The sequence below is a fragment of the Mesocricetus auratus genome, unplaced genomic scaffold, assembly GCF_017639785.1.
Source record: "Mesocricetus auratus isolate SY011 unplaced genomic scaffold, BCM_Maur_2.0 Super-Scaffold_100014, whole genome shotgun sequence".
NCBI classification, from domain to species: Eukaryota; Metazoa; Chordata; class Mammalia; order Rodentia; family Cricetidae; genus Mesocricetus; species Mesocricetus auratus.
Genome location: NW_024429197.1, coordinates 39483731 through 39495966, shown reverse-complemented (window position 1 = coordinate 39495966; position 12236 = coordinate 39483731). Strand labels below are relative to the sequence as shown.

Below are 12236 nucleotides of genomic sequence, written 5' to 3'. Positions count from 1 at the left end.
CCTGTCACTGCCACCAGGAAACCTTCTGAAACCTAGAATCTTGTCTAAAGCAGGGCAGGAGCCCCCACACATCGCAGGGCTGGACGGAAGATAAAGTACACTCGCATACATGAAGACCCTGAAGATACGACCATGGGCCGTACCCCTCCTCCACACACCTCTATAGATCACAGCTAGACACAGAACATTTTAAACTCTTGAGTCCAGCCTTCATAACTCTGCACAGAGCTTAACCATAATAAGTAAGAGGACAAAATAGTTTCCCGAGTGCTGAAGATTCCATTTACATACGACTGCCCTACTTGTGAAAATAAACCAGTCCTTAAAGCCGTTCTCTAGGAATCCATATTCCTTAAGCCCCTTTGAGTTGTCTGCTCAGAAGAAGGCATAAGCATCATCTCTCCCACCTGCTAAGATATAGAGGATCTGGGTCCAGGCATAAGTGTTAAATCTATTGTGTGTTTTCTGTTTGCTGGTGTTTGCTCCCTCCCTGCCTTGTTGACCATTTGTTGGTTTTGGTCCAGTGGACAGGCACACTTCAACTCCAACAGACACGCCAAGATCCCCAGTCCCGGTATCCCTTGATCTATCATACTTGTGTTCCCAAGCAAATGTGAGTGGCCTGGCAGAGTATCCTCTTCTGTTTTAAGTGGTCTGTCCTCTGGACAGCAGCAGCTCTGATCAGCCGGAGATGCTTAACTGCATGTTACCTACTCTGTACTGGGCAGAAACATCCCACACATAGAGTCCAGGCAAAAGTCCTGCTTTCACTCTGTTTGCCTCAGCTGTGGATTTTTTTTTCATGTGAACTATAGAGATCCTGGTGGGAAATCCTTCTAGGGATTATTGTGGAATCAAGTAATTTCAAGGCTTAGCAGAAAGCAAGGCTGGAATCTCCGGTCGCAAAATGGTGACTGTTTTACTGTGCATTCTTTTCTATTAGCCTCCTGAAGAGAATTGTATGGAGCCTTTTTGCTCCTTTTGAGACTGTGCCTTGGATCAATTAAATTATAATCTCTGGGGTAGAACTCACCTGCCAATGTTTTGAATGTTTTAAATATTTATCTCACTCAACCCTCACAGTTCTCTTGTGGGTAGTCATTGGTCCATTTTACAGCTGAAATGGAGTGACAAGGAAGATGTGGTACTTAGGTAAGGAGTCAAGCTCTCCACCTCCAAGGTCCCTGTTTCAACAGCCCTCTAGTGCCCCTCTAATGTGGCTGCCATCCCTCCTGCCTTTCTCTTTGGCACTTCCTGCTCCGCCTGCCCAGACCCGTGTTCCATTTCCCAGGTAACTGACCCCAGTTATTCGGAAGTTCCCTGCTATTTCATCTGATAGTTATTAAACACAGCTTGTGGCTCCAGCTCAAGAATGTGCAAGCTGATTTAGATTATGCTTTGCATTGAGTGTATTAAGATAACAACTATATTCTGAGATAGCGAGTGGAAGTATTTATGGTGAAGTGTGGGGAAAGCGGTCGCAGGTTGACAGTGTGAACAGAGCGCTAGCTCAGCCCATGCAATGGCCAAACTGTGTTTGGCAGCTGTCCTTTGTGTAGCTAAGCATCTTATTTCATGTTGGGAACCCTCCCTCCTCTGCAGAAGGGTCTTTGGCTGGGGCCTCTTCTCGCACTGAGACTGGTCCTGATGGTGACCTGCTTCCAAGCCATGGCTGGGTTACCATGGCAAAGAGCTGGGAAACATTTCGTATCTCAGTCTTTCTCACCTGTCAGAATGTGAAAGTAACTCTTGGCCTTGCCTCCTTGTGGAGAGGTGGGCGGGCACTTGAAAATGAAGCTATAAATGCTGGAAGGGATTTGTGGACCTGTGGATGTGACGTCTTGTCAAGCTGTTGGTAATAAATGGAGTGTCTTCAGAGCTAGTTTGCCTGAACGTCCCTGGAGCCTTCCGTTTACTTAATCAACCCACGTTTATTCAATATCTGTGAAATTCTCAGTAACACGGGCCAGGCTGGGAGGAGGACAAAGCAGGAAAGAAGGAAAGGGACCTCAACTCCCAGGGAACCCATAAAGCCCCTCCTTTTCCTTGCACTTCACTTTTTAGGTTGATTAAGTCTCCAGTGAAAGGTGCCCTGGCTGCCTGCACAACCCTGTCCACCATCTAGTTACAGAGCAATAAGCCAGGGCTGGCTCACTTGTTTGCAGGGCCACTAGGGATTGCCTGGATGGTCTAAAAAATGCGAGAACATTCATCCTGGTAATAGTCATGTACAGAATGGGGAAACATTGTCTGAGTTGGCTGGAAATGGAGACTCTGATAGGTTCTGGTGTCCAAAACTTTGGGTCCTAGCTTTGCGTGTGACTTTGGCTTCTGTGTGACTTTGGGCAATTGCTTAGCCTCTCTGTCCCTAAGCTCCCTTATCTCTAAAATGAGGATAATTATAGGGTCTGGCTCATAGAATTATTCCAAATTTAAATAATCCCATGTGTATAATGCTCTAATAGTGGGTGATGCCTTATAGATGCTGAAAAAAAAAAGGTTGTCACTTTCTACAAGTAATGGGAACCAGCGGCACTAAAAAGACATTGGTACTTTCTTTCTTACATAATAAAAAATATAGCTTAAAAAATTCCAATCCCAAACTTTTGCCTGGACACAGCATTCACTTGGGATAGTTTATCCCCTGGCTTTTCAGCTGCTGGTGTAGGGCGGGGCCTCTTAAACTTTCCCTACCCATAGTCCCTTTCACTCAAGAAACTCTGGTATGATCCTATGTATATTAATAGGTAGAATATGTGCACAAGTTAGACATTGATAATAAACTGTAAAGAAATTCATTTGAAAATAATTTTTTGAATACATGTAATTTTACCATTTGCTAATTAGTGAGATGGATGAGCTTATTGATTTTTAGACAAGGAATTTAGTCTTGGCTGAATACTTGATGATGCAGGATTTAGAGTATCTCCAACACTTCAAAGTTGATTGAGATTTTGATGCTATAACTGTGAGTGCTAATGATGCTGATTTGATTAGATGTACAGTACAACATAGCAGAATTCTGTTTAGTGTCATTTCAGAAAGTGCTGGAAATTTTGTCTCAATCCCATGCCAAAACTCACTGCACAATTTTTTTTTAGAATTTTTTAAAACAAAACTCAAGTCAACAACTCAAACATCATTTTTTTATGAATAGTGTGGCAGTTTGAATGACAATGACCACCATAGGCTCATATATTTGAATGCTTAGTCACCGGGAAGTGCAACTATTTGAAAGGTTTAGAATGATTAGGGGTGTAGCCATATTAAAGAAGGTATGGTAAAGATGATATTCAATGCTATAAGGAAAGCAATATATTTATTTACCAGAGAGAGGGTCGCACAAGCTAGGAGTTAGAATCGTGGCTGACTTCCAAGAGAAAAAGGGAGGTCCCTTTTCCTTTCACTTCCTTTTATATCTACCTATGTTAATTTACATGTCCCCACCCTCATGGGCGGATAGCTTTGTGGGGTTCACTCCTACAATTCCCCTTTTAGTCTAAATAGAAGGTTTAAATTTGATACAAACTCAAACATATACAACATATATACATAGAGGGTGATAATTAAGTTATAATCTACTTATCCTAAACTAAACATATCCATTCCACCTAAATTCTAAGCTTATCTGAAAGGGATGCCTAGTCTGAACACCTCCTTCCAATCCCAACCCTAATATAATTGAAAATTAACACTAACAGGTGTAAACTCTCCTCTAATAGCAATAGTAGGGAGAAGGGACGTGGAATTCTCAAATTTACTTCCTGCTGAAGTGGGACGATGACAATCATGCGGACCTGTGGGAAGAAATTGTTAGTGTAACAAGAGTCTTAAGTAGGTCAATTAGTTTCTGTTTGGCAGGAGAGGCTTGACTGAAGTTCTGGATTAGCATTCTAATTTTGATTGAAGCTCTTTTCTGAAGCTCTGATCAGATTGTAGAAGATGCACTATATCAGTTCCTTGGTCTGGAGATGTGTCGAGTGATGTAGTTCCAAGCTGGTTTCAGGATGGTGCTTGTCAGGTGGGGTCGATGATGTGGGGCAGTTTAGATGTATCCGGTCGAATCAGGTGGAGTCGGGGAAGTGAATCCACATTCTCTTTCTGAAGCAGTTGAAGATCGCTGTCAAGAGTGTGGCCTTGTTGAAAAATGAGTGTTGCTGGGAGTGAACTTTGAGATTTCAAAAGTCCATTATGGGCACTCCCCACCCTATCTGTCTCTTTCTCTGACTCAACAGACCAGGATGTAGCTCTTGGCTACTGCTTCAGGGTGATAAGTGCCTTCAAACTTATGTTCCTCCTTCATTTCTTCCTTCCTTCATTTCTTCCTTCCTTCCTTCTTTTTTTCCTTCACTCCTTCCTTCTTTCCTTCCTTCCATTTTTAGGTAACCCCCTGAGTGTTGCCTGTACATGTACTGGTACGGGGCCATCCACTGGTGCTTGGTCAACCTACTAGAGACCACACTCAAAGAAAACTGACTCTTCCCTCCCCTAGTAGCCATCAGCTGTCAACAGCTCCTCGACTGGCTGTAGGAGCTCATAAACTATTTCCTACTGCATTCTGCAATGTTGACTGACTTGATCTTGTACAGGTCTTATGCAGGCAGCCATAGCAATTGTGAGTTCATAAGTGCAATGGCTCTGTCATGTCTAGAAGATACTATTTAGTTCCAACCCTCTCTTAAGACCTTTCTGCCCCTAAACTTTGTAGAAGGAGATTTGCTATAGGGAGATGGGAGGGTAGGGAAGAGAAGCAGGTTTTGGGAGAGTTAAACTTCATATAGAAATATGGATTCATATACACACAATAATTTTAGATTGGAATTTCTCTACACAGGGGATAATGCTCATCCCAGAAGGCATAAATTGCCAAGCACAAAGCCCAGTGCTGGATGTGGGATATCTTTCAAAGACACCCCCCTCAAAACAGCCTCAACTATCGCCATTGCTCTTGGATACCCACCAGAACTTAATGATAAGATGATATTAATTATTGAAGATGTCACACACTTTGGTGATAGGACTTGGGGAAATCAAACTGGGTACTGCCCTAGAAGTTTCTTCTATGCAGGCTAGCTTTCATATTACTGGGAGGTACTGTGTAGGATGCTGGGAAGAAGAACCTTGAATACTTTTACCCAAATGTGAACCTCGCAAGGGACAATAACACCCAATCTGGAAAGATATGTCCATATATGCAACAGCAGTAGCATGAATAATATGGAGATACCAATCACTTTCTGCTTATATCCAGGATATATTCCATAGGAAGAAAAAAAACCACAAGCCTGTTATTTGAACTCTGGCTGGGAAGAGCTCATGGGAGCTGGGAGTGAACCTACTATCTTATTTTTCCTAAATGGACACAGTATCAAATGACCTTCTAAATATAGATCTCTATCCCTGCAGATGAGTGCAACTCTTGGTCCTTATCAGAGAGGCGTCTTTGTGCAGAGGACAACAGTTAATAAAGACTCAAGCTGCTCACAGTGAAGAGATCAGATGTCCGCAGACAGCTCAGACACAAATGGGAAACCTCCATCACAGCAAGTTTTCAGGATAGCATTTGAACATAAAACAGTTCAACATGCTAAATTGAGAAGTTGCATGCTGAGGAATGACACTGGGAAAATATTAAAAGTCTTTGTTTCATGTAATTAAGCCATATGTTTCAATAAGGGCAGAAAACTTTGCATATATAATGAAATCTCTACAGTCTGCATACTGACCGTTTTGTAAGTGTGCCATGGTTTCTGGGTGGCCCTCACTGGAGTGATATGGTGTGTTGGTGTGCACAGTGTAGAGAGCACATGCTGTGTGCTCAGAAACAAGGTGCCAAGAAGTTACACAGTGCGGCCTCACAGGGGCTGCCAGAAATACCTCGGATTCATTGTGTTTTTGATTTTGAATTAACTTCTGGTCATTGCATGTTCAGAAACCTTTTACTGTTGCCAACTTTTTTATGACCTCCACATCCAGTTACCTGACCTCACAGGTCATGCATGTTCTTGCAGCCACTCCCTGCTCACCGACTTAGGGAGCTCAAGGCTAAAGCTAAACCATTGTCTTGAGAACCTGCCAAGAGACCCTCCCAGAAGACAAGGATGCGCAGGCAAGGAAGGGCAGCCAGGAAATGTGATAGAAGGACATTGGGCTGAGTCCCAGTCCTCTCTGTTATTAGCTATGGCCCGTGTCTTTCCGACCTCTGAGCCTCAGTTTACCACCCCACTACTGAAAAGGCAGAGCTGCGACTTTAGCATGTGATAAGACAGCAGTAGCAGACAGTGCCTTCCCCACCGCCACCCACTGCAGTTAAGGAGAAAGCCAATTGCCCTCAAGAATGGCTTCCACGAAGCAGCAAGGATGCTTCAATAAATCTTGACTCTGGAGTCCAAACCTTTCATGTTCCATGTGGTGAAATGGGATGTCTGTGTAAATCATGCCTCCTGAGCACCAGAGTTCTGGAACTGTGCAGCCTGTCTCCAGGAAAACACTTGCACTCCAGGCTGAGCTTACCACTTCTGGAAGGAGCCAGAGCACTGGTTTGCACTGGTTTGAGTGTTTTCAGGGTTGGAGTAAATGAGCTTGCTACTTAAAGGAAACAGGAGACCAGTTTTAGTTGCCAATAGTAAAATGTGAAATTTCAAACAGAAAGTAGAATTTTGGGAAACATCGAGCCATCACCATGCACTTGATTGATCCTCTCCCAATCTTTACTGGTGACTGGAAGTGACAGAAATGCATATGGTCTTTAAAGTTTATACCGTGAGCCACATGTGGTTGAGTGGGCCTTTAATCCCAGCCCTTAGGAACCAGTGACAAAGACAGGTAGATCACTGTGAGTTCAAGACCAGCCCAGTATACATAGTGAATTCTAGACTAGCTAGGACTACATAGGGAGAATATGTAGCCTGTCTTTAAAAAAAAGGGGGGGGGGTCTTGGGATGTGGCCATGTGTGGAAGATTTATCTAGCTCAGCGAATCAGTATTTTCTGCGTGGACACTCTTAAGAACTGTGTGTGGGTTGAAGATCCCTTAAATGTAGGAGACCAATCAATCCTTTTGAATGTAAGAGGTTAGAAAAGTTCATTGCAATGGTTTCATATTTTATACTAGAGAAAGTACCTGTTGCCTGATTTGGGTATAATGTCAAAGGAGAATGTTGTAACTTACCTGAAAAGCTATTAAATTCCCCCCTCTCTATTCCAAATATGTGAAACCAGAGTATCCTTACCTGATACAGTACATCTCAGTGCTAAGACAAGAGGCAGCCCCTGATCTTAGATAATACATTAGCAGCAAGATACACACTACAGTTCTTTTTCATTAAAACACTAACATTAATTACTCAGTTCTTTTAGTTTTCAACAAATTAAACAAATTGGAAAAAAAACTTTCTCTTCGGAGTCCTTATGTTCTGAACAATATATAAGAGAGAACAAGAGGTTTGACATTCCTGTACTTAGTATTTTTATTTCATTTTTCTTTCATACACACATGTTTGCTGACCAAACCCACTTATCATCCCCACACCACCCACTACCTCCTGTGTGTGAGAACTTCTGTCCAAGAGCACACGGTCTGGAATTGAACTCTGTTTGTTTTAAATCTCAACTTTTGTTCATTTTCTTGTGGTCCTGAACAAGTCTCTTACCTCTCTGTGTGCCTTATGTTGCTCATGAGTAGAATGCTCATAACCACACCTGCCAGGACAGTAAGTACTACACAGGTGTTAGCCACGACAGATGCATCACCGTGGTTACCATCACTCACCCTTACTCAGGAACACAGAGAGAAGTGGAGTCAACAGAACTGGAAGTGCTTTCTCTTTCAAGGCCAATTACACCCACTTTCTACTCACCTGTTGTCTCAGCATCGTTGGTCTAGGAAAGAAGGGGGAAGACTAAGACCTGTCCCGTTGCCCAGGCATGCATTGTCAGAGGCACTGATCCCAGCCATCAATGTGCAACAATTCCTAGAAAGGTGTAGAAGCCAAATGGTGTTTTCTGGTATTCAAGGTCGGCAGTGGCTCTGTGTCTGACGTATGGAATCATACACTGGCCCAAGCAGAGGAAACCCCAAGGGTCCAGATAAAAGATAGAAAATCAAATCCTTGAGAGTGTTATTCCAGTGACAACTTAAACATTGTGGCTGTTAGTGGTAAAACTAGTCCTTGATCCCACAATCTGATTAACTTTTTTTCTAGCCATTTGCAAAGAAAGACACTCCAGTGGTCACTCAAGCTTCACATGCATAGCCCAGGGCTAGGTCCCCTAGCATGACACATGAAGCCATAGAACATTCCAGGAAGAGAATAGACTCCAGTCAGATGCTTAGTATGAAAGAAGTTTGAAGGTTGGTGAGACGGCCCAGTAGGTAAAGTCACCTGCTGTCAAACCAGATGACCCTGAGTATGATTTATGAAACCCACAGGAGAGAGAAGGGGGGAAGAGAGGGAGAGGGAGAGAGAGAGAGAGAGAGAGAGAGAGAGAGAGAGAGAGAGAGAGAGAGAGAGAGAGAGAGAGAGAGAGGGAGGGAGAGGGAGAGGGAGAGGTAAGAAAGATAGAGGGGTGTCTATCTTTTTCATTAGGGCTGTCAGAGTGCCTTTGGGTCATGTAGTTGAGATGCCTCCCTGACACTTCTTTCCTTGGTTGAACTGAGTTACAGGGTGTTTGTCCACTTTGTGCCTCTGGCAAGTAGCTACATAATCACAAATGAATCTGTATCTGTCCTTTGAGCAAGGCTCTGGTTAGTGAACACAGAGATGCATTTGGGTCCTATTGTCTCTCTGGAGAAGCACTGACCTTAATTAAGATGTGTTGTGGCCCTCTGGTGCTTTCAGAGAGAGGTGGCCTATTGTAGATACATCTGTATCCAGATATCATGCAGAGCAGTCAGGCATAGGCTTGGCCTTGAGGAAAATTGAAACACCAGGCTCAGCCTGGCCTCTTTTCCAGACAGTTCTACTGGAGCTGAGGAAAGACTTGGCCAACCAAGAGCATGGATGTCCAGCCTCAGTGGGCTCTGTTGTTTGGGCAGGTGATGGAGTAGAAAGGGTAAGGGTGGGAGCTAGAGGGATATGACTTGGTCCCAGAATGGCCATAGGCCTTAGGCAAGTCATTTGACCTCTGTGATCTGAGATTTCTCCCCAGGAAGGGAGAGGTCGTGTTCTTTCTTGGAAGAGATGGAATAAACACTGCTGCAAATCCTTCACATACAAGCTTTACCTCAATCTGTGACTGCTGCCATTGGAGTTCATGGTGTGTCGGCTGAGCTTGAGGCTTGAATGCCATGACTGCTGATATGTTGTGAAGCCAGCTATGTGAACAAAGGCTAGTCAGCTAACAAAATTCCCTCTTCTTCAGTGGGGGACTGTGAGTAACGTGTCTTTCCACTTACCCAGATGTTATAACACTAGAGGAGGTAGAGGAGGTAAAGCTCTGTGTCACCTGAAAAAACTATCCCAGAAGTGACCATCATAAAACCCACAATGGCACTGTTAAATGACATTTCAATTCCTGGGTCTCAGCAAACCCTGATCTAAGTACTGCACATGTGTCACTCAATTTAATTTTAATCTTCTTCTAACAGCTTTGCCAGGTGGGATCTATTTACTGTTTAGTCTTTTAGTTAGTTATAACAAGGTACAAAGAGCTTAAGTGGCTTGCCCTAGATTATACAGATAAGCATGGGAGCAGAGAGAACGCCTGAATATTCAAACCTAGCCAATCAAATTCCAGAACCTAATAGAGTAGTTGCTAGGCTTAGATGGGCATTTTATGGCTGCTTTTCCAAGTTTCTGTCTATAAAGAGTATACAGTAATCCACTGAGGGTTTTAAGCTATGGTACTTCATAGAGCTGTTAATTAGTCCTTCCTACCTTCTGGGAATCTATCAAACATCTTAGGAACATATGTGCCTATACTCAGGCACAGTCATGCCCATAGGCCAAGGATGGAGGGATTGATAGATACAAACCTCATAGACAGGGTATAGAAACAACATGCTCCAAGATAGAGATCAGAATATGCATGTAAAAAAAAAAAACCTTGCACAGTCATCGATGACTCCTGATCCTGTTGGAGAGAATACTACCAGCTTGAGATGAAAAGTGTCATTAGTGTAGGACAACTTTGTCCTACTACAAATGTGATAAATGTCATTCATATGGACAACATAGTCCTGTGAGACTGCAGAGACTAACAGCACATCCCACCCCAGTCTTCCTGTACAAACCTAAAACAATAATCATTTATTTTTATGAGTCTCTTTTTATAGGCTTTTGGGTAATTAAATTATCCAGTTAAATATCTCAACAAACAAAAAGTTATTTCCCAATAAAATCCCATTAAATTTACTGTGTTCTGTGGTATCCAATAGTAGCTACTGACCACATGCAGTAATTTAAATTTACAAATTCAGCTAGAGACAGGCATCAAGACACAACCAAGGTATATGGAAAGGTGTCTGAAATCGTGGGAGGGGGTTGCCAGGTGGGACCTATTATTGTTTAGGGATTCTCTTCACTCCCTTTTTCTTTGACCCCCATCCTGAGGATCTCTTGTGGGTAACCATAGTTGCTCTGGTGAAGAAGGTAATGACTGTTCTATTCAGAGCACAGAATTCTATAAGGACTAGGGAAGGGTAGACAACAGAGAAAATGTCTGTCAGGGAATAACCTACTCAAGGAAAAATAAAACCAAAGAAAATTTCATATGGACAAATAGCAGTCTTCAAATGTTGAACTTAATTTTTAAAAATAACTTATTTTCTGTAACTGAATTTTGCAACTAATACACTATTGAAGAGCAAACTTAAACTAGTTTCATTAAAATTTTTAATGTAACAAATCTCAAAAGAAGCCAGATGCAAATGTAATCGCATGGTAATTCCACTTATATGAAAGTCTGCCATCAGCAAAATTGCTTCTATGATGATAGAAATCAGAACAGTGGTTGCCTGGGGGAGGGGTGGGAGGCAAGGTTTGGGAGCTGGGACCAACTACAAAGGATTTGGGAACAGTTTCTGAGGCGTTGATCCATCTGGATAGGACAGTAGTCACACAGGTGCACACATTTGTTCGTACTTGTGGGACCGTTTGAGTTCAGTGAAGTACATAGAAAGTAAATTATATCTCAGTTAAAATTGCATGCTGAATTGGTATGTGATAGATTAGATGGGTAGGTGACAGATGAAGGATGGATGGATGGGTGTTCTGGTGACATGAATGATATTATGAAAGTGTTCATTGCCCCTTTTTCTGGTAGTGATCTATTCTCTATGAACCTTATGCCACCAATAGGAAAGTTTTGGGTACACTTCCTGATCTTGTGTGGTGTGAAAAATATCTGGGTTGCTCTTGTTTTGTTTTGTTTTGTTTCCTGTGTTTGATTGTTTCTTATCCAAGGTCTGCAAACAGGAAGACTGTTTGCCAGAAGTTGAGAATGGTGTTATTTAGGGATGGAAAGATTCTAATTAAACTTCAATTTTACTGCTCCTTTGTCTCCATTTCCTCCTCATCTTCGCTGTATTCATTATTTGCAACAAGAAACATATTAATTTTATAATCTGAAATTCAAAAAGTCATCTTTTCTTGGCTGAGAGAGTATGGCTGTCCATGAGTGTAATTCGTGTGAATACTTGGGTCTTATATTCCAATCAGTCACACTCTTCTGTCTCAGCATCAGGCTCTCTAGGGTGTGTTAGTTGTCATGGGATTTCATTCCTTGTCTATTTCTACGTACTGATGTATTCTCATTGGGACACTAGGGACACACAGTAGCATTCTGAGTTTACTTACTTCATCTGTGGGTCTCTCTCATTGCCTCTCTTCTCTTGTCCACAGATTCTTACTTAACCCTTGATGAACCGATGAATAACATCACCACGTCCCTGGGGCAGACTGCTGAACTGCACTGCAAAGTGTCTGGGAATCCACCTCCCACTATCCGCTGGTTCAAGAATGATGCTCCCGTGGTCCAGGAACCTCGTAGAATCTCCTTCCGGGCAACCAACTATGGCTCTCGACTGCGGATTAGAAACCTTGACACCACAGACACTGGTTACTTTCAGTGTGTGGCAACAAATGGCAAGAAGGTGGTTTCTACCACTGGAGTCCTGTTTGTCAAGTTTGGTAAGTAGCCTTCACCTGGTTTGGCCATAGGCCATCAGTCCATTGGGTCAGGACAACCAGACTCGATAAGGGGACTTATTGAGACCTACAGCTGGTGCTACTATGT

General features: G+C 42.8%; 1 protein-coding gene across 1 annotated transcript in view; it reads left to right on the top strand.

Annotated features, from left to right (window-relative positions):
* Ror1 (receptor tyrosine kinase like orphan receptor 1) overlaps positions 1 to 12236 on the top strand; it is a 168447-nt gene that overhangs the window by 45865 nt on the left and 110346 nt on the right. The window contains exon 3 of the mRNA XM_040757456.1: positions 11843 to 12130. Within this exon, the coding sequence (XP_040613390.1) occupies positions 11843 to 12130 (288 nt within the window). The remainder of the gene's footprint in view (positions 1 to 11842; positions 12131 to 12236) is intronic.